Here is a 22898-nt window from a genome sequence, read left to right on the forward strand (position 1 = left end):
CCTTCTTACTCCTATTTATGATCTTGTTCTATTCTAGAAACAATGTCATTTGAGACTTGTGTTTTTCTTGTGAATCAATTGTAATGCTTTAGAGGCTTGTACACTTGACAATCAAATTTTGGGGGTGTTTTTGAGTTGATTATAAATTTCCGGATTTTATTGTAATTGTTGAGTTTTAGGCTGACTTGTCTTGGTGGGATAAGACGAGTGTCATCACGTCCATTTTTGGATCGTGACAAATATTTCATTTGCTAGTTAAATTATAAAAATACTACTAGTAAGCTTTTAGATGGGAATCCTTCTTAGAAAACAAGTTTATGTAAAAGAAAGTGAGCACCTATAACTTTCAAATCATAAATCCGCCACTGTATATTCATTAAAATTATCGAATAGCACCTTAAAATTGATAAAAGAAAAAAATCAATCGTGCTACGTTTGAACAAGTACAATATTAATTAGTATTATGACATTTAAAAAAAAATCAAAATATATCACAATTTTTAAGTATCATATCGAACCGACAAATTAAGTCACCAGCAATAATAAGGAACAGCTTCAAGGCTCAAATGGCATGATACATGTTTTATTATTTTTATTTTTATTTTTATTAATATTATTATTTTATAAATTCTTAATTAATTGTTTGAGACATTAATGCATGATGTAGTTAGTTGACTATCTTGAACCATAAACAATTTGTTCTTTTTAATCGATAAAGTTGTATTAAAATAGATAAGATTCATTTACGTTTAATCAAAGATTTTGATTATGAGCCCTGTAGCTGAATATGAAAAAGATTTGTTAGAAAATGTTTTCCTTGAATAGATCTTACGTGGTGCGAATTCAATTTAGTCGAAACTGTAATATGAAATATTAGAGAATTTTTTTTTCCTTAAAAGTAAAAACCTTTCTCTAACTTGATAGACTATCTACTTGATACAACAACAGGACATAAAAGAAGAAGACTTATTTAATTAATTAAAATAAATAAAACTTCTAAATGAAACATTAGTGACGTTCTGAGGCATGATTTTGGTTAGATAAACACTCAATAAAAATAATATTACAAAACATCGCATGATGACACTTTTATAAAAATATTTTTTAAGTTTTTCAACTTCAAAGATTATCGTAAGATGATTGTGATTCTTTTATTCTTTAACAGATTTTATATTATAGCTTTAAGAATGAATAACTTCATATAAAAAAGATAACTTCAGTTTATATGTATTTGATTTACATTTTCAAGTCTTTTTAGTTTCTTACAAATCGCGTTCAATTAAATATGATTACATAAACTGGGACAGAGGAATTATTATTTATGATTGTATGTATGAGACTATTATAATATTCAAAAAAAATAATCATGTATAATCATTTTGTACCCTTAACTTACGGATTCAATTACTACGTAAACATTGATAATCTTTGATGATTTATTTATTTTATGTGATGTAGTCAGGTAGAGCATGAATCACGCCTAGGTGGCCACCGTTTTGTAATATTTTATCAATTTTATTTAGTCATCCTTTTCCAACAAATAAACAGTACTAATAAGAATCGTGGTAGAGTGGTAAGCACTATTTTATTCTTAATTAAAGATTTCAGGCTCGAATCAGGTACATCACCTTTGATAGAGAACGCTTACTCTCAATATGAAATTTTCCGATGCAAATTCAGATTAATCAGACGAATATCGGACGCAAATAAAAAATAAAAGTAAGACGCATAAAAAGGTGGAGTTTACTATTTGGGGTCAGAATTGAAAAGTCATGTCAAATTATATGAGTTTACTATTTGGGGTCAGAATTGTGCTTGAAGTTTCATGAAAGTGGCAAGTGAGATATTAGATTTGAATTTGGTTTAGTATCTTTTGGAAAATTAGTTTGGTAATGTTTCATATACGAGTCTCGTGAATAAAGTTATCGTTAGTAGGAAGCATTTATTTTCCAAAATGAGATTACCTAGCACAAATGTCAGACTCTAAAATGAATGTCGAACATCTAATAGAGAAACAAAAAGAAAACGAAGAGGGGGAGAGAGAGGAGGGTTAATTTACGATCAAGTATTCTTTGGATTTCGTCATTTAATTTTATCCATCTTTCAAAAAAAATTATATAAATATACCTCTTGAAAAATTAATCTCGTGAGCAATGTTAAACTAAGGTCCAACGTTGGCTTATACATAGTTCAACCTTACTGATAAAATATTAGATTGTCATCTAATTAACGTTTGGTTTTCTAAAAGAGATTTACGACGAAATTTTTTGGAGGGGAAGAGATTTAAATAGCCCACTCTCTAGTTTCTTCTATATTTCATTAACTAGGCCCACAACTAATTCCTAGCCCATTTGTATGTACATTAGCAGCCCAAAAGCCCACAAAATTCCTACTCTTCCATGGTGAAATTTTTGTAGCCCAAAAGAAAACTCTTATGTCTCTTTCAACAAATTATCTTCAAATAATAACATATTTTTCTTGATTTCTCACTCAGGGTCATTGGGGATTCGATTAAACTGGGTTCACGTCACGTAAGGTACATTTAAGGAAAAAAATAGTATCTAACAAGATTTTTTACGTACCCAATACTCAAACATAAAACATATGATTAAAGGTGTAGGGATCTCATACCTCACACTACAACCGTCATTGATAACTAGTAAGAGAAACACTACCAAAATTTCGCTAATTTCCAACCGACATCATGGCTCATCAATAACACTTTTTGATGAAAAGTCTGATTATCGACTGACAGGATTGAAAATACAACAATTTTACCTTGCTATTATATCTTTACACTTGTCTTAATTCTAAAATGAAAATATTAAAAAAAATCCCTTAATATTACAAATACTATGCAAAATTATAAATTTCAAATATCAAATGGTTAACAAAAGTTACGTTTGAAAGGAATCTTCATGTGCCTTTCTATTTCAACCCTTTCATTTTCAATGTATTATACTTGATTAGATTCCATGAATTATTATTTTTATCCAACATAAAAAGATTCCATGAATTTGTAACACGTCATTTTCATCTTCTAAGTTTGTCCCAAGAAAATTATTACGTTACGCTATAACTAACTAATCAACATCATTATATTGCAATAAATCCTACCAAAATGGTATTTTCAGTGTGAGTAGCACGTAAGATTATATTTTTCAGTGTCATCTCCGTACTTGTCTTGTTGAATCATTGACTCTGATATCAACGATTAAAATAAAACATCTCAAAAATACTCTTAATATCACTTGTATTTTTCTCTTTGAGACAAACTTACACTATCTTTCTCAAAAGGCTTCACACTATTAAAAATTCTATTCAACACTTAATAAGTTTTCTTTTACTTACTTTTTATGTATTAACTTTATTCACAGCGCAATATTAACGGCCAATTTGAAAACTAAATATTTTACTATGCACATCACAATAATTTAAGATTTATTTTATTTTATTGTTTTCACCCCAGCAGGTTTTATTGACTAATTATATACAATTTATAGTGTCAAAAAGTCATAAAATTTTGGAAAACATGACAAAGAAAATACATAAAGAATCGAATTAATTAATAATAAAGTACATATAAATTTTTTTGCATGTTATATATAACGTAAGGATTAAGGCAAACTCACAAAGTAAAACATGATTATAATATTAATTACTTGGAATTCACAACTACTATCTACTTTTTTCCATTTAAAATATTTGTAATAATGGTAGCTCAATTCAACAAACAACTACAATCAAGTTGTGGAGCTAGTATTGTTTTTTAAATGAGCTTATGCTATATAAATTGTTTAATATAAGTTATTTTTATTTTTTGTATTATTAAGTCATCGAAAGAATATATAGTTACATGCAGTGGACATGTGATTTTTTAAAAAAAACGATATCGATATTTAAAGAAGTAAAATGAAATTACTATAATGAGGTCAGAATAACAAATTAAAATATCAATTGAGATAAATCATAAATAATTTTAAAATATAAGATGACATATTATTTGTTAAAATTGAAATAAATTACGAGAGTAATCTAATAATAGTGGTGAAGTCGGAATTTTTTTATAAAGGAGTCAAAATATAATAATTGACACCGAAAGCTCTTTGCTTAAATGTGTCGATAACTTTCTTTAATTTTAGCTTTGCGCCACTCTTTTCATTTTGATGGCTTTTTCTATTTTAATATTGTGAAAAAATGATATCTTGTTTGGAGTAAATTTGAAGCACTGATAATGATAAAGTTGTATTTGTGTGATTTATATAAATTATGATTCGAGCCGTGCTATTAGTTATTTTATTTGTTCTAATTTGTGTGAAGGAGTATAAACCATGTTTAAGGATTGAAATACTTAATTAGAATTATAAATTAATTTATATATTTAAAAATTACTCCCTCCGTCCACAATTGTTTGTCAGGGTAAGGTCATGCACATCCCTCAAGGAAAATTTAATACAAGATGTAATTTGACTAAAATAACCCTACTATACCAAGAATACCAAAAGTTCACATAACTTTTCAATTGAACTACACTATCATTAAGGACAGAATTGGAAAAAAGTGACTAATTATTTCTTGATTGTTTAAATTGACAATTAATCTTGGACATCTATTTTTAGTATACATGTCAAACAATTGTGGACGGAGGGAGTATGTAAAAGTTATTAAATATCAATTTACTAATAATCAAACTGTTAAAAAGCTTGAGAAAACTATAGAAAAAAAAATAAAATTATTCGATTTTTCAAATAGTAATTTTCACATAAAATAGAACGGAAGAAGTATTAGCTAGTATTTGCATGTATCAAATACGTTATCTACGTTACACCTATTAGGATACAATTTTAAATTTCTCAAATCTTATGTAAACGCAAAATATTTTGTACTCTTTTCCTATCTAAAAGTTCAGGTATATATGAAACTCAAACAATTTATATATGTGTCCTGACAAATAGTTGGTGAAAGTTCAGATACAAAATTCATACACCTAATTAATAATTCATGCAGCCTAATATTGAATCATTTTCCTAGCTTATCATCTGCAATTGCCTTCATTATTTTTTATCTATTTCATTATATTTCATTCATATTCCGATTTTATTTATTTAATATCCTTTTGGGGTCATTGCCGGAGTTGGAGCTTTACTAGTACCTATTTGAGAATCAAAATTTGGTAAGTTTTGGATCTCATTTTGTTAATTTGTAACACAATATTATTATTATATTACTATTCCAAATAAATTGCCCCTACTGAAAAAAAAATGTAAACAATTTTTTCATATTTAATTTGATTTAAAAAAAAAAATTAAATATTAAAAAATATATATAGATTATTTTTAAGTAGGTACAAGTGTGTATAATTAGAGTGGCTCAATGAGATGATGTCCATCTTCTTTTGTCAGCACACCAAACAAATTAAATTAGTTTTGTCATTCTTAGTGGAATTTTCCTCAAAGCAAAGCAAGAATATTAGTGACCCCACCAATCACTTTTTTATAAAATCATATATTATGATACGTTATTATAGTTGGTGTGTCACTTTATTTTTAATATTTATTGAACTGATTAATTAAGATTTGTATAATATTTCGTAAGATTAGTTGATAAAAGATTTTTTTATACACATTTTGTTGTTTTTAGAGCTCGAATTGAAGATGTCTAATTAAGAATGCAATATCATCTATCCACCTCATTTTTTGATTTGTTTTAAATGTTAGTATATCACGTTTTATAATGGTATATTTAAACCGATTCAATATCGATAAGGTGGAAGGAGGTCAAGCAGCACATAGCTAACACATATAGGAGCCGACCCAACATTAGCAGCTTCGTACTGCACTACAATAATTCAATACACATATATGAACAGTTAAATACAACATTATTGTGGCTTTATTTTATTTTAGGAAATTTTTTTATAGTACACACCTTAAAATACCTTGTTTATTTAAATCGAACAAACTTAAAAATTATGAAGTACACACTTTATAGTACCTTGTTTATACGAATTGAACGAACTTAAAAATATCATAGTAACTTAAGTTGATTTTCCACCTACTCTTTTAGTGTTCAACTATTTTTGGCAATGATGTGCACATATTAGCATAGATGTGCAAGAAGAGACATGGTATACAAATATAGTTAATTAATATATAATTTTATCCCAATTTATTATTTAATAATAATGCTTTAATATAAAATATCGAGTGCGAATAAATTTTTATTGTCACTTAAAGATTACTAGTGGCCTCCCTTATTTCTTGTTAGTGTCCATCTAAAGCTTACCTACCTCCACAATTAATGTTCAATAATAGAACTTTTATTTGAACTTTACATTTGATATATTTAATATCATAATATTAAAAGATATTTTGATACATTTGATATATTTTTAATTTTAAACTATAACATTCAAAATTATTTTTTACTTTCTAAAATTCGTGCGAAGTTAAAATAGACCAAACAAATTGAAACAAAGGGAATATATATATTTTTTTTTTTACCAACACTCGTCATGGTGGATTGGTGGTATATATGGTTAAGATCTTTCCATTTCTAATCAAAAGTCTTGGATTCAAACCTTCATAAATGAAAAAAAGATCTTTCTAGAAACGCCGTTCCTAGAAATGAATCTTGCAACATATGAATCGTAATTAGTTGGATTTCAATGTTGATATCAGATAACAAATGAAAAATAAATAAAGTATTAGACATATTTATTTTTCTTCTTAATTTTTTTATTTTTTTGAATGAGGTAGACCTATATATAATAGAGGAAGTAAAAGATATTAGAAGATCACTACTCTGTACTATGCAGCGAATAATTCAATTGTGACCATCAACTTCATATCTCTTTATCATTTTTATTGGATATTTACTTTGTGTTCTTGAATTGTTCAACCACTTTTTATTTAAAGTTAAATAAGAGCAGCTTTTCTTCTTAGCTTCAACTTAAATATCAACATTTTTAAAGGGTATTTTGGTCAAATTTTTCTTGTTTTCTTGAAAATCTTTCGACTTTTTTTTTTTGGAATGATGATAAATATGATAGCAATTTTTGGTATTGTGATATTGGCACTAATTTATAGGGCAATTACTCCACCATCACCAAAGATTTGTGGTTCACCAAATGGACCTTTAATTACAGCACCAAGAGTTAAGCTTTCTGATGGGAGATATTTGGCTTATAAAGAAAATGGTGTTCCTAGAGATCAAGCAAAACACAAATTTGTTTTCATTCATGGCTTTGATTGTGTTAGACATGATGTTGCTTTGCTCACCACTATTTCTCATGTATGTATCATCTTCACTTGTTTCTTTTTACCCCTTTTTGAATAGTTTTTTAGATTGTTTTATTGTGTTCTGTTTCTGGTATCTGTTTTGGGGTCTGACTAGTATTAAGTTGTGTTGGGATTGTTGTACTTTTAAGGCTATTGACCAAAGATGACTTTATTGTTAGAGCTTGAATCCCAAGATGATGGGGATTCTTTCAAGGTTGTTTTTAGTATTATTTTCGGTTTTCTATTGTTTCGGGCCTAACTAATTTAAATTCGTATCAACAAGTTCCACTTTTAAGACTTTTGACAAAAGATGACTTTATTTTTAGAGCTCGAATCCCAAGATGATGGGGTTCTTTTAAGGTTGTTTTTTAGTATTCTTTTTGGTTTTCTGTTGTTTGAGGCTTGACTAATTTGAATTTGTGTTAGGAAGTCCCACTTTTAAGGCTCCTGATCAATTGCGACTCCGTTTTTAGAGTTTGAATCCTAGATATCTGGTTAACGATAGATGAATACTTTTTAAGGTTATTTTAAGTATTTTTTTTTGTTTCTCACCTGATGTCCCACACCCGTTGGAGCCCCAGACTAATCCGAATTCATGTAGGGAAGTCCCACTTTTAAGACTCCCGATCAAATGCGACTCCATTTTCAGAGTTCGAATTCTAGATCTCTAGTTAACGATGCAAGAATACTTTAAAAGATTATTTTTAGTATTCTTTTTTGGTTCCCACTTAGTGTCCAACACCCATTTTGTAGCTCGACTAATTGATTGTTTTTAGTATTCTTTTTGGACCCCACTTAGTGTCCAACACTCATTTTGCAGCTCGACTAATTTAAATTTGAGCCGAAAAGTCTCATTTGAGGGTAAACGCTCCTAAAAAAATAACTTTATTTTCAAAACTCAAATTCAAGATTTCTGATTAAGGATGTACCGATACTTACCAGTTACTGCCACTCGAATATATGTGTGGCTGCAATTAATGAAATTTTGCTTATGGTTGCAGGAGCTTATGCAAAGCTTGGGAATATATATTGTGTCAATTGATAGACCTGGTTATGGTGAAAGTGATCCTCATCCTAAAAGAACACCAAAAACCTTAGCTCTTGATATAGAGGAATTAGTTGATCAATTGGATTTGGGATCTAAATTTTATGTTATGGGATTTTCTATGGGTGGACAAGCTGTTTGGGGCCTTCTCAAGTATATTCCTCACAGGTACTTGTTACGTCCCACCAACACAGATACTACGAGTAACTTTGTCTACCAATGCAATTATGTGTATAGTTTTCAATATTAACTTGTGACATTTGAAATGTGTAACAGATTGGCTGGAGCAATTCTTCTAACACCTGTGACTAACTACTGGTGGGGTAGTTTTCCTGCAAACTTGACTAAACAAGCATACTACGAACAGCTCGTGCAGGATCAATGGACGTTACGAATTGCACACTATTTTCCATGGCTGACTTACTGGTGGAACACTCAAAAGTTGTTTCCTTCTTCCAGCGTTGCAACGTTCAGTGAGGATATTCTCTTCGAGCAAGACAGAGTTCTAATGCCTATCTTTGATTCGTATCAGAGTAAATATCGGGTGAGCACTCGTTTAACTATTAAGCATGTCCTTATTTCAATGGGTGGATCTAACAATGTGAAAACAACGATAGAGTTTAAGTTATATGTATTGTCAATATAGATGTTTCTACATCATTGGGCAACAATAGGTAACTCTTCGTATCAAGTTTGATATGGTAATGTATAGTGCCCTTAAAGATAGTGGAAAAACTCTTTGCATTGTCAGTGTATATAACTTGATACGTGTGGATTCTGTTCTTTAACATTTCTGAACTCTGAGTTCTGTTTTGTTCTGTTTCTGATTGAGGTTAGGATCTGGTAAGACAACAAGGGGAGTATGAGTCAATCCACCGCGACATAATGATAGGGTTCGGGACATGGGAATTTGATCCGATGGAACTAGAAAACCCTTTCCCTAACGGGGAAGGCTCCGTTCACATATGGCAAGGGGATGAAGACGGTCATGTACCAGTCATTCTACAACGATTCATCGCGAAGAAACTACCATGGATTCACTATCATGAAATGAAAGGAGGAGGACATATGTTTCCATGGGCTGAAGGAATGGGAGATAAAGTCATGAAGACATTTTTACTTGGAGAGCCTTTTGTTATGTAAAAGCTATAAAGGGCTATTGGTGTTAGTATTGGATTCAATGACTCTTTTTGTCATTGAACAAATTTGAATATTTTGCTAATAATAGCATTCTACTTAAGTTGTTTTTAGCTACGTTGCTGGGACTCTTAAAAAATATCGTCCTCCAAAAGCTATGCATTTTTAAAGGGTTCAAGTAACGGAGGTAGATGATAAAGTCATGAACCCATTCTAACTTGTGGAGCCCTTTAGTTCTATATAAATTTATACTATGGGGATGGTGTAATATTGGATTCATGACTCTTGTCATTGAACAAACTTGAAAATTTGTTAATAATTATATAAGAGCATAATACATAAACAAGTTGTTAAATTCGGTCACTTCAATTTTTAGAGTACACATCTGGACACGTTAATTTGGTCTCTCAACTAACAATTATATAGTCCAACTCGTCCCCATTGTGTCTCATGGACCCCTGACGCTACATGACACGTATACTTTGGTCTTTGGAGATGCTTATATGATCATTTTGTAAGTTGGAGTGTTTAACTGACATAAGTAGAGATCACTATTTGTTGTACATTCAAATAATGACACTTATAAACTAAAATTTTGATGTCATTTGTTTGGAACTGAATCGTTGTTGTTATCACTTATCAGGATGTTTACGTTGTGAAGATCACATACTTATTATGTCACTTGAAGACTAAATTATTATTATTCGATGATCTAGAAATCTCTAAGGGCCAACAGACGCACCATTCAAAACTCAATAAATAATGGACTTGCCTTTGTCATTCAACACTTAAATTTCATATGTTTGTTTGCAATGTGATTTGAACTCGTTCGTATCACACTCTTACCATTAAACCAAAACTTGAAGACTTAAGATTTGATGAGTTTTCTATTTATAACTTCATTTTCTTGAATTTCCAAGTTAATTATTATGATACATTATCCTAAAAATGTAATGTATTAGCATAAATAATATTTAGTGAGCTTTGCTTCATTATTGGGCAAGAACAGCAACTAACAACTACTTTATGTATAAAGTTTCTGAATAGATACATCAAGACATGTAACTATAATTATTGAGCTTACATCACCACTTTAAAGTAAAATAAAAATTTCTTTATTATTTATGTATGTGTAGGGTCAATTAAAAGTGATTGAATTAAGTGATGTACGGTCATTAAAAAAGATCCAATTATTGGGGTACCTATATGAACAAATAATGTAAGTAATTATAATTTCCCTTTTTTTTAAGTTTGCGGTAAAAAACACATCTAAATTAAATATGTAACTTTTTTTTAGTTTTATATTTGAATTATCATATGTGCAAATTTCTTATTTGAACTATCACTAATTATTTATCAAAACATACCTCAACTATCAATTGTTTACTTTTCCTACCTAAATGATTGTTTTATATTTAGGTTTGAGAAGTGAACAATTGAGAGTTGAGGTTTATTTTGATAAATACTTAGTGATAGTTTAGGTAGGAAACTCACAACTTAATAGTTAAGTATGAAACTCAAAAAACTTGATAGTTCAACTTTAGATGCAGTGGTGAACTCAGGATATGAAGATAACGATGATACTACTGAAGGCGGATTTGGGTTTTGTTGAAGCACCAACACTTCATTGGAAATTATTGTCAAAGGAGTATAAAATTGAAGGTATATATAAATATAAATTTAACAAAAAATGTAACATAATTCACTCTATGAATAGATGGTCTTGACCCTCAGTGTACAATTTGAAGTTGCTAGTGTGAATCTTGCCTGAGACTTTTAATATGCCTTTTTTAAAAAGTAAATGAAATGCAAGCGCAACAGTGTACATGCACCTACTCCCTCAAACGTGGATCTGCCTCTATTTTAATGTGTTTTTGAATATTCACTATTTTTTATTTTTTATTTTATTTTATTATTATTATTATTATTATTTTATGTTTTTCATCTAATGTCCTCATATGGGAGCAGGACTATATCGTACACCTTAGATTATAATTTATACTACCTTGAATATGAGAAAGGGCTGGCCAGAATTAAATAAAATTGAGGGGTGGTCCACGACTATAATTGTAGTACATTTTCAAAGGAATCTTATATATTATTTATCTAATAAAGATTATTTGAAAAACATTCTGGCTACTTTTTTTTATATATTTTATCATATGAAACCGATATTTATTGATTCGATTATTCATATACATAGATATACACCTTAATTTGGCCTCAATTGATAAGTAAGTATTTAGTTTTGAGAATGCACGTCAAGACGCTTTAACTTGGTTTGAGTTGACCCTCAAAACATACAATCCTCCATGATATTTCACATAAGTTACATGGATTATCACGGGTGTTTACGGTGTCAACTTAAATCAAATTAAGGTGTCTAGACATGTCTTCTCAAATATATTCCTCACAGGTTATATTCCAAAAGTGGCTATTTGTTAAAGTCATTGGATTTGAATCATGCATGGTGCAGTTGTAAAACTTTTTGATTGGCCCAATTACACATGCTTATGAGCCCATTTGGCCGATTGCCTTATATAGGCCCAGTCCAATAGTTCTAGTTCACATATCTAATTTAAGCCCATTAACAACGTCGGTTGTTTAGATTATTTTTTTTGGTTGTTATAGAGAATATATAACATAAAATGGATTCGAAACAAAATTTGATTGTTATAGTGAAGTGTTGTTATAGAAGATGACTGTTATTGAAAGGTCCGGCTGTATTTTAATCTGTAGAGTTCATATAACCACCAAAACTAATATTGTGGTGAATGTAATAAGTATTCTTTCATTTTTAATCAGAGAAATTTGAGTTAAAGTCCTGGAAATAGAATCCTCTTTGATAGAAAAACTCTTTATCTCGAAGAAGAATATTTCAATGTGAATTCAGATTAATCGATCCAAAAAGTTTTCAAATGATTTTCCATTCTATTAAACAACTAAGAACTATTCGTTGAGACCCTTTCAACATTATTTCATATATTATCTCATGTATTACGGTATGTATAGTTTATTGTTTTGTTTGATTTTTTTCATATAAATTTAATATAATGTAGATACAATTGAGTTATTTTGGTATCTTATCAAATGTTCATACCTATTTTGATTCTTGGGATTCAACTAACTTTAGATGTGTCAAGGCACGATTTATCATGATTTTTTAAAATCATATTTAGGGCTCGATTCTAAAATTTTTGGCTAAGAGGGAAGTGATACTATCCATCTCATCACAATTTTTGACGGTTATACACATCTTATTTTTTGTTTGCCACCTAATATTTGTTACTTGCATTAAAGCCTTGACTAATTCAGATTCACGTTATGTATAGGTCACTGAAAGAGAAAACGCTTCATATGAATATTTTTATACTCAAAACTCGAACCCAATACCTCTCATCTCATTAAAGGTAAGAGATCATATCTATATTTTTAATGGAAATTCAAGGAAAGAGAGCTAGCAAATATCGACTGAATATTTCTGATGAAAACGAATCAAATAATTGCATTTAAAAAATAATGAAAACATGAAAATGTCAAAACATGGTGATTAGGTAGAAATTTTTTAATCTTGATAATTGTTGTTCAACAACCCAAAGTTGACTAAATATCTATTTTTCTCTAAATTCACATTAAAAAGTTAAATTATTGACAAAATGAGAAAGAAGAGAGAAATTAAATTTAAATTATTGACAAAATGAGAAAGAAGTAGGAAATTGAAGTTAAATTATTGACAAAATGAGAAAGAAGAGAGACATTAAATTATTGACAAAATGAGAAAAAAGAGAGAAACAAAAGTCTTACATCTTTTTTCTCTTTTCTTTTTGAACACAACTTTTCTTTTATTCTTTTTTCATGTTGTACTTTCTCACCTCATGTGTCTTTTACTTTATTCTTTTTTTTTTACATTGGTTTTCTTATTCGATTTCCGATATCTGTATCAAAGTTCGATTAAATTTGAATTCACTTCAAAAATCCCGCATTGAGCCAATAAATGCAAGACATATGTCTTTTATCCATATTCTGGTCTTACTAAACTCAGATTCGCATCAGAAAATCTCATATTGAGAGAACTAAAACGTTTTCTAACAAATGCGACTTCATGTCCAGAACTCAAATGTGAGACTTTTGGATAAGAATGAACACATAATTCTTATTAATCCGTGTCTTGTGCATATATATTTATTACTAAGCCAATAATATATATTTTCACTTTATTTTTTTACTCCATTAATTTAACATGAATATCCGATGTGAATAAATTTTTCCTAATTAAAAAGGTTGTTTTGCCAAATTCAATTCGACTGGAAAACACATGTTGAGAATAAAAACAAACACTTGATTGAATATTGACAAAAAACTTTTTAATTCTTTATTCATTTTAATGAAATTCTGAAACCATATATTATAATGTGATATAATTAGTTGATCACCTTACCACATAGACCATTGAAAGTTTCTTGATTTTTGTGCTTTAAATTCTTTAAGAGAAGAAAAAAAAAATGAGCAAAAAAATTTCTGCAGCATCAGCCAGGTCTCATACTAGGAAAACTGAACAGATCAAGAGTTCAATTCCACTTCCTTCAGGTACTCAATTTTTCAATTTTTTTTCTAATGTTATTTTATTGGACACATTTATTTTTATTTAGTATGACGATGATATGATATGAGCATAAATGAAGAATGAGGATTCATATGGTCGATCTCGACTTGTTTTGGACTGAGGAGTAGTTGTTATTGTTGTACTAGAGAATTTTTCACGATATGTTTGTAGCTATTAGAATGCCATTTACTTGATGAATTTTAGAAAGTTGTGATTTTTATTTGAAATTCTTCACATTTGTATAGTTTGGTGATTAATGCTCTTAGATATAATATGATATTGGGTTTTTTTGGTTGAAAATATGAGTTAATGATTGTTTTGTACGATCAGAGGTGGAGTCAGAATTTTTAGTTTTCCGGTTAAAGGTTGGAGTTTAGTCAAAATAGTCGTTGTGGCTCCCATCCATGAAGTGTGTGACCATTTCTTCTGAAATGTTAAAGGTTTTAGATAGAGTACATTTTTATTTACTTAATTATGTCTTCAGTACACCCCTCACATGATCGGGAGCTAATTCTTTTTTATGGATCAAACACGTGAATTTTTTTCCGAAAATGGATGGTAGTGAGACTTGATACTAAGATCTCTGCTTGTTCGGATACCACATATGAAGTATGTAACCATCTCGTCTAAATACTTAATTTGTTAGAGAAATAAATGTGATGTGAAGAATTTAGCATATCTAACTTGTAAATCTTCTTGAAAAATGTTGTTGAAATTGTTTGAGTTGTTAACATTCTAGCTTGAAATCTTCTTGAAATCATGATATTATGTTGCTCGGACCCTTCAAAAATGATGCCGCACCTATATCTTATCCTAAAAAATGCATAGCTTTTGGAGGACGGACACACCCTTGGTTGTATTTTTGAAGAGCCCGAGCAATAGAGCATAAAAGTTCTTGTGGCAGAGCAAGTGTGTTCTGTTTTCTTGCTTTTAAAACTTCATTCCAAGCTTATAAAAGGGGGAAAAATTTCAGGGATGTTTGGGAAAATTCTAGCAGTCCTCTTCGTGGGGTTCGTGGCGTATGCTTATCGAGCAATGCAGCCTCCTCCTTCGAAAATTTGTGGCACCCCTGATGGCCCTCCTGTTACATCTCCTAGAATTAAACTTAGCGATGGACGATACTTAGCTTACAAAGAACATGGTGTACCAAGAGATCAAGCAAAACATAAGATTGTGTTCATCCACGGATATGATTCTAATAGACACGATGCTGTTGTTGCAACTGGCCTCTCTCCGGTAACTCTCATCCGTTTACCTCAACTCTGTCTTCATTTCTTAGTAGCTCAGTTGGTTGGCTAGCTGACCTTTCACCTTGTTCTCGTTTTATAGCTTTTGTGTTAATAAATTGATGTTTTTCCAGGAGGTTATTGAAAGCTTGGGAGTATACATTGTTTCAATTGATAGACCTGGTTATGGAGAAAGTGATCCTAATCCGAAACGAACAGTAAAGAGCTTGGCGTTTGATGTACAAGAACTTGCTGATCAATTAGGACTCGGGTCCAAATTCTACGTCATTGGATTTTCGATGGGAGGACAAGCTGTTTGGACCTTGCTCAAATATATTCCTCATAGGTACTCATCTATATATGGACTCAAATTTATGCTTCACGTTAAAAGTACTGGGTTCAGATGAACTCTGTGTTGTAGTGTTGTGTTTGGTTTGTATAAGCTCATGTTGTGTGATATGTGACAGATTGGCTGGAGCAGCTCTTCTAGCACCTGTTACCAACTACTGGTGGCCTAACTTCCCCGCGAACTTGTCCAAGGAAGCGTTCAGTCATCAGCTTCCTCAGGATATATGGAATCTTCGCGTTGCTCACTACCTTCCGTGGCTTACATACTGGTGGAACACTCAGAAGTTTTTCCCTGCTTGTAGTGCTGCTGCTTACAACCCCGGTGCTCTTTCGTCCCAGGACCTAGAACTAATGCCCAAGTATCGCGCCAACACAGATCTTTATGTAAGTGTTCTTCTCTTCAGATCATACCTCTTGTTACATTTAGCTGTTTCTTGTTCATATCGTTGACATACTAGTTGTAAAATATCAATGTCATTACTCATTAGTTATATCTGGTCGTAAGTGCAATGAAGGTCACGAACCTAATCCATATGCCTCTATATGATCACACCATTGACCCCGTCCAAGTAAGTTTGTGATACTTCACAGTGGCCTATTAGTAAGTGCCCTTTTTTACCTCCAATTGACTCCATGTTTGTGTATCATGTAGCAGTTGAACACCCTTAGTCAGAAAATTATACTGTGTGTATATATAGATCAAGAAACTACTTTTTACCTATATATCTTTAATCTGATATACCCTTAACAAAATTTCTTGCACCCTCAGGCTCAGGTGAGACAACAGGGACAACACGAGTCACTCTATCGCGACCTTATGATTGGGTTCGGGACATGGGAGTTTGACCCTGTGGATTTGGAAAATCCATTTCCTAACAAAGAAGGTTCAGTACAGTTGTGGCAAGGGGACGAGGACAAGCTCGTCCCTGTAACTCTACAACGATACATTGCTCAACGACAACCATGGATTCAATATCATGAAATCGCGGGGGCTGGTCATATGTTTCCGGTTGTTGATGGAATGGCAGACAAAATTGTGAAAGCTCTTTTGATCGGAGAGAAAAATGTGTCGTAAGAGTTGCATACACTAGGTCGTTTATCGCATGCATATCATTTTTAATACATCGATTGTGCTTTGAGTATACCTTTCATACAACTAGTTTGTCGCATTACACTATGCACATCATTTTTCATACATAGATTGATGCTTTGATTATACTTTTCATACGGCTAGCTATGCTATTCTGGCTCTTCAAACATGTTGACGGGTGCATGTCAGAGGTTCAAAAGTAGTAAATTTTTAGATGATGTGATGAGTGTGAGTGTGACGATATCTTTAAGAGAGTTTGAGCAATGTAGACGACTAGTCATTTTTGTAATAAAAGAATGTTATATTTATAGACTATTTTCAATGGTATATTTTGTGAGGATTGATGTTTTTGTGTCTTTATATTGTCCCATTGTTTTTAACTAGTGTCTAACTTCACCTTGTAAAAGCTACACATATATGATATATATATATGATGATTTTCTACATTCATAGTTTTTTTTCTTTGTTTTTTTATTAATTTAATTAACAAATACATTTCTTTCTTTTGGATACACAAAATTATTAAATTATTTATTTTGTAAACTTTTTATTTGTAACAACCAAATAAAATCTAAACGTATAATAACAATATATAACATCACGTCACTATAGAACCTATGAAATTTTCAGACAAAAACTGACACTTATTACAAAAAAAAGGGAAGAAATAGAAAGAACTATATATAAAAAAATTATATACTAATTAAGTTAAAATAAAATAAAAGAAAATAACATTTTTAATTTTTTTTTTCTTCTAAAACACGCTGAAGCTATCGTTGGGGTTAATACACAAACTACCTTTAATCTAAAAGGACAAGTTGGTGATAGCAATAAAAAATGGGTGGGGTCATAAGCTGTCGTTACATCATATGTTAAAAAAAATAAAAATTAAAAGTACATGAGCTGAGACTCAGATCTGTTCAGTGTTCCTTTTTGTAAAATTTAGAGTGCAAATTACAGAATTTGTAATTTCAAAATCAAGAATTTGCTGCAGCTGGAAAAAAATGGCAGGTGGGGCAACAAGGAAAATTTCAGCAGCTTCAGCTAGGGCTCATACTCGTAAAGCTAAGCAAAAGACTTATTTTCCTCTTCCTTCTGGTGGGTTTTCGTATTTTTCAATTTTATTTTATCTTATGTTGAAAATATATTGAAGAATTGAATCTGTATTATGTAAAGTTGATAACTTTCTTTTAATTAGAGGTCTCGGGTTTGAACTGAGGTAGAAAGTTGCCTTTGTTAGGGAGTATGTTAGCTCTAATGTGGGATTTCTTGGCGCGAATATGGGTTTAGTTGGGTTGGGTCCTAATTCGGGCATCGGACACTTGGTTGAGAAACCAAAAATAAAAGTCGATAACTTTGTTAATCAGAGGTCTCGGGTTTGAGCTGGAGCAAGGAGTTGCCATTGTTAAAGAGTATTTTTTTCACTCAATGTAGGACTTTCCGGATTTAGGTAGGTTGGGTCTCAATGCAGGTACCGGACACTGGGTTGAGAAACCAAAAAACAAAAGTTGATAACTTTCTTAACTAGAGGTATCGGGTTTGAGCCAGAGTAAGGAGTTGCCATTGTTAAAGAGTATTTTTTTTTCACTCAATGTAGGACTTTTGCGGATTTAGGTGGGTTGGATCTCAATGCAGGTACCGGACACTGGGTTGAGAAACCAAAAAACAAAAGTTGATAACTTTCTTAACTAGAGGTGTCGGGTTTGAGCCAGTGTAAGGAATTGCCATTGTTAAAGAGTATTTTTTTCACTCAATGTAGGAATTTCCGCATTTAGGTGGGTTGGATCTCAATGCAGGTACCGGACACTGGGTTGAGAAACCAAAAAACAAAAGTTGATAACTTTCTTAACTAGAGGTGTCGGGTTTGAGCCAGTGTAAGGAATTGCCATTGTTAAAGAGTATTTTTTTCACTCAATGTAGGAATTTCCGCATTTAGGTGGGTTGGATCTCAATGCAGGTACCGGACACTGGGTTGAGAAACCAAAAAACAAAAGTTGATAACTTTCTTAACTAGAGGTGTCGGGTTTGAGCCAGTGTAAGGAATTGCCATTGTTAAAGAGTATTTTTTTCACTCAATGTAGGACTTTCCGGATTTAGGTAGGTTGGGTCTCAATGCAGGTACCGGACACTGGGTTGAGAAACCAAAAACAAAAGTTGATAACTTTGTTAGATTTGGTGGGATGTTTTGATTTTGCTTATGATTTTGATAGTTTTTCTAACATTTGGATGAGTTTGTTATGTGAATTGATAACTTTCTTAACCAAACATGTCGGGTTTGAGCCGGGGTATGGAGTCGCCTTTGTTAGAGGGAGCATTTTATCCTCCAATGTAAGATTTCTTTCCGGTGCAAATCCAGATTTAGTTGCATCCCGCATCGGATAATGGTTTGGGAAACTGAAACCAGTTGATAACTTTGTTGCATTTGGTGGGAAGTTTAGATTTTGACTATGGTCACCCTTGTTTAGAGAGCATTTTATTCCCCAATGTGGAATTTTCCGCTGCAAATCTGCATTTAGTCAGGTTTCAATGCGGAAATTTAGGTACTGAACACTAGGGTGGGAAACCATATTGTAATGAACAAATGATATATATATATACACACATGCATGATTTTTAAAAAAAAAATCACCTACCTCAACTATTAAAAAGAATCTCTTGTTCTTGTGTGGTCATCTAAAGCGAAGCACCTACCCTCAACTATTGAAGTTTAATAGTAGGACTTTTAAATTTTGAATTAACGATAAAAAACCACGCTTGAAGTATTACGTTTAATAGCTTAAAAGGTCATTGAACTTATGAGACTTAAAAAGAAAAAAAAAACATGCACATTAAGAATAGTAAAGTAACACAAAGTTATTGTGTTGGTGTAAACAGTCAAAATAGAAGTTTCAATAATATAAATATTCGGCAAACAAAATTTACTAGTTTTTTGCTCAGTTTTTCCTTTTTATTGTATAGCAGTTGAACAAACTTGTGTTATACAAATACATAACTGATTTTATATGACATGAGTTTACTTAAAATTTTGTTTATTTATGGGTGCATGTTTACATGGCATAATTATTTTTCTTCTTGATGTTTCCTAAGGGAAGGTTCTTATTGTAGGTCCAACATTCATCAAAAAAGGTTTCTTGATTTCTCTTATTATTTTCTTGAAATCTTTCCATTTTCAGGAATGATGAGAAATATGGTAGCCCTTTTTGGAATTGTGATATTGGCACTGATTTATAGGGCAATTATGCCACCATCACCAAAGATTTGTGGTTCACCAAATGGACCTCTAATTACAGCACCGAGAGTGAAGCTTTCTGATGGGAGATATTTGACATATAAAGAAAATGGTGTTCCTAGAGACCAAGCAAAACACAAATTTGTTTTCATCCATGGCTTTGATTGTGTTAGACATGATGTTGCTTTGCACACAACTACTTCTCCTGTATGTATGTTTCATCTTTACTTGTTCTCCCCTCGCCCTCCCTTAGAATAGTTTTTAGTTTCTTTTTCGTTTTGTTTGTGTCCGATATTTGTTTTGGGGTCCGACTAATTTAGATTTGTGTTGGGAGGTTTCACTTTTAAGGCTCCCGACCAAAGATTACTCTATTTTCAGAGCTCAACCCCCAAGAGTCTGGTGATTCTAGTTAAGGATGAAGGGATACTTTTAAAGGTTGTTTGAGTATTCGTCTTGGTTTCCCATCCGGTGTCCGGCATCTATTGGAGCCCTACTAATCTGAATTTGTGTCCGGAAGTCCTAGTTTTAAGGCTCCCGGCCCAATGCAACTACATTTTCAGAGTTCAAACCTTAGATCTCTGGTTAATTATTGAGGGGTACTTATAAAGGTTGTGTTTAGTATTCTTTTTAGTTTCCCACCCGGTGTCCAACATCCGATTTGGTGCATGACTAGTCCGAATTCACATCTGGAAGTCCCACTTTGAGGGTTAAGGCTCCTAACAACAGCGACTTTATTTCTAGAGCTTGGATCCGGAGCTTGATTAAGGATGGAGGGACACTTACCGTCTGCTTGAATATATTTGTGGCTGCAATTAATGAAATTTTGTTTGTGGTTGCAGGAGCTTATGCAAAGCTTGGGAATATATATTGTGTCAATTGATAGACCTGGTTATGGTGAAAGTGATCCTCATCCAAAAAGAACGCCAAAGACCTTAGCTCTTGATATAGAGGAATTAGCTGATCAATTGGAATTGGGATCTAAATTTTATGTTATGGGATTTTCTATGGGTGGACAAGCTGTTTGGGGCCTTCTCAAATATATTCCTCACAGGTATCATTTAGTTTCCTCGCACCTCAACTATTTAACAAGGTACATGTTACGTCCCACCAGCGCATATATGGGTAACTTTGTCTACCAATGCTTAAGCAGATGAGGAGAAGTCATCTTATGAATTGACTTGATTGTTCAGAGAAAGTAGTTTAGTTCTTTGGGTTTAACTTATAGACACTGACGGTGCCACTGATTTTTATAGTATTAGTGTATGTTAATCTGTTGTAGTTATCTTTTAGATGACTTTCTCAGTGTCCGTATTAGCTTGTCGTATTAGTTGTACCACATAGGACTGAACTTCCCACTAGTATAAGTTAAATTTATGGTGTCTGGATTAGTTTGTTCGCACCTCAACTATTTAACAGAGTACCTGCTAACTCCCACCAGCGCATACATGGGTAACTTTGTCTATCAATGCTTAAGCAGGTGCGGAGAAATCATCTTACGGATTGGCTTTTTTTTTCCTTTTCTATGTGTATAAATTGATTTTTCAGAGAAAGTAGTTTAGTTCTTCAGATTTAACTTATAGACACTGACGATGCTAACGACTTTTACATTATTAGTTTACATTAATCTGTCGTAGTTATCTTTTAGGTGACCTTCTCGGGTGCATATAGGTTTCCATCTTAACTTGTGACATTTGAAATGTGTAACAGATTGGCTGGAGCAATTCTTCTAACACCTGTGACTAACTACTGGTGGGGTAGTTTTCCTGCAAACTTGACTAAACAAGCGTACTACGAACAGCTCGTGCAGGATCAATGGACACTTCGGATTGCACACTATTTTCCATGGCTGACTTACTGGTGGAACACTCAAAAATTGTTTCCTTCTTCCAGCGTTGCAACGGGCAGCGAGGATATTCTTTTAGAGCAAGACAGAGTTCTAATGCCTATCTTTGATTCATATCAGAGTAAATATCGGGTGAGTACTCCTTTAGCTTCTTAGCATATCCACATTTCATTTTCACGCGACTTTGAAGTAAGATCAATGGTGGATCAACAATGGATTCGCGAATTTGGAAAAACTCTGTGCTTCAAATAGAGTTACATATAAGTTTTTTGCATCATTAGCGACAGTAGGAGACGCTTCATATCAAATCTGATATAGTAACACCGTAACACGCAAGATAGAGTCATAACTTGTTATAACTAGTTAAATTACGCTGATAGTATTGTATATAACTTAATTCCACAATTATATGTGTTGATTTTGATTAGCAAATTGTTTGAGTTAATTCTCCTAATTCTTGTTCTTGCCTAATGCATACTAGCAACTAACAAGTACTTAACTCTGAGTTCTGTTCTGTTTTTTGATTTGAGGTTAGGACTTGGTAAGACAGCAAGGGGAGTATGAGTCCATCCATCGCGACCTAATGGTAGGTTTCGGGACATGGGAATTTGATCCGATGGAACTAGAAAACCCATTCCCTAACGGGGAAGGGTCCGTTCACATTTGGCAAGGTGATGAAGACGGGCATGTACCAGTCATTCTACAACGATTCATCGCGAAGAAACTCCCATGGATTCACTATCATGAAATGAAAGGAGGAGGTCATATGTTTCCATGGGCTGAAGGAATGGGAGATAAAGTCATGAAGACATTTTTACTTGGAGAGCCTTTTGTTATGTAAAAGCTATAAAGGGCTATTGGTTTTACTATTGGATTCAATGACTCTTTTGGTCATTGAACAAATTTGAATATTTTGTTAATAATTAAATTCTACTCAAGTCGTTGGGACTCTTCAAAAATATTATTGTATGTATGTCGAATCTTCTAAATGCTATACATTTTTGAAGAGTTCGACCAACATTGTTTTTTTCGATCAAGTAGTAGATATAGTCATAAACACTTTCTAACTTGTGAAGCTCTTGTCATTGAACAAACTT

At 32.1% G+C, this 22898-nt stretch overlaps 3 protein-coding genes across 3 annotated transcripts; all 3 read left to right on the forward strand.

Moving 5' to 3' along the window:
* The first annotated feature begins 6825 nt into the window (after positions 1-6825).
* Positions 6826-9781, forward strand: LOC102582919 (uncharacterized). The gene is made up of 4 exons (XM_006341073.2): positions 6826-7293; positions 8282-8493; positions 8602-8869; positions 9163-9781. Exons 1-4 carry the CDS (start codon positions 7033-7035, stop codon positions 9466-9468), a joined length of 1047 nt encoding a protein of 348 aa, XP_006341135.1. The 5' UTR covers positions 6826-7032; the 3' UTR covers positions 9469-9781.
* A 4114-nt stretch (positions 9782-13895) lies between these two features.
* LOC102582579 (uncharacterized) lies at positions 13896-17089 on the forward strand. The gene is made up of 5 exons (XM_006341072.2): positions 13896-14049; positions 15039-15301; positions 15426-15637; positions 15759-16023; positions 16409-17089. The coding sequence occupies exons 1-5, from the start codon at positions 13965-13967 to the stop codon at positions 16712-16714; spliced, it is 1131 nt and encodes a 376-aa protein (XP_006341134.1). The 5' UTR covers positions 13896-13964; the 3' UTR covers positions 16715-17089.
* A 505-nt stretch (positions 17090-17594) lies between these two features.
* LOC102583578 (uncharacterized) lies at positions 17595-22819 on the forward strand. Its single transcript, XM_006341075.2, has 5 exons — positions 17595-17827; positions 19903-20165; positions 20798-21009; positions 21666-21933; positions 22337-22819. The coding sequence occupies exons 1-5, from the start codon at positions 17734-17736 to the stop codon at positions 22640-22642; spliced, it is 1143 nt and encodes a 380-aa protein (XP_006341137.1). The 5' UTR covers positions 17595-17733; the 3' UTR covers positions 22643-22819.
* The last annotated feature ends 79 nt before the right edge of the window (positions 22820-22898 follow it).

Source organism: Solanum tuberosum, unplaced genomic scaffold (assembly GCF_000226075.1).
Source record: "Solanum tuberosum cultivar DM 1-3 516 R44 unplaced genomic scaffold, SolTub_3.0 scf00021, whole genome shotgun sequence".
Lineage (NCBI taxonomy): Eukaryota > Viridiplantae > Streptophyta > Magnoliopsida > Solanales > Solanaceae > Solanum > Solanum tuberosum.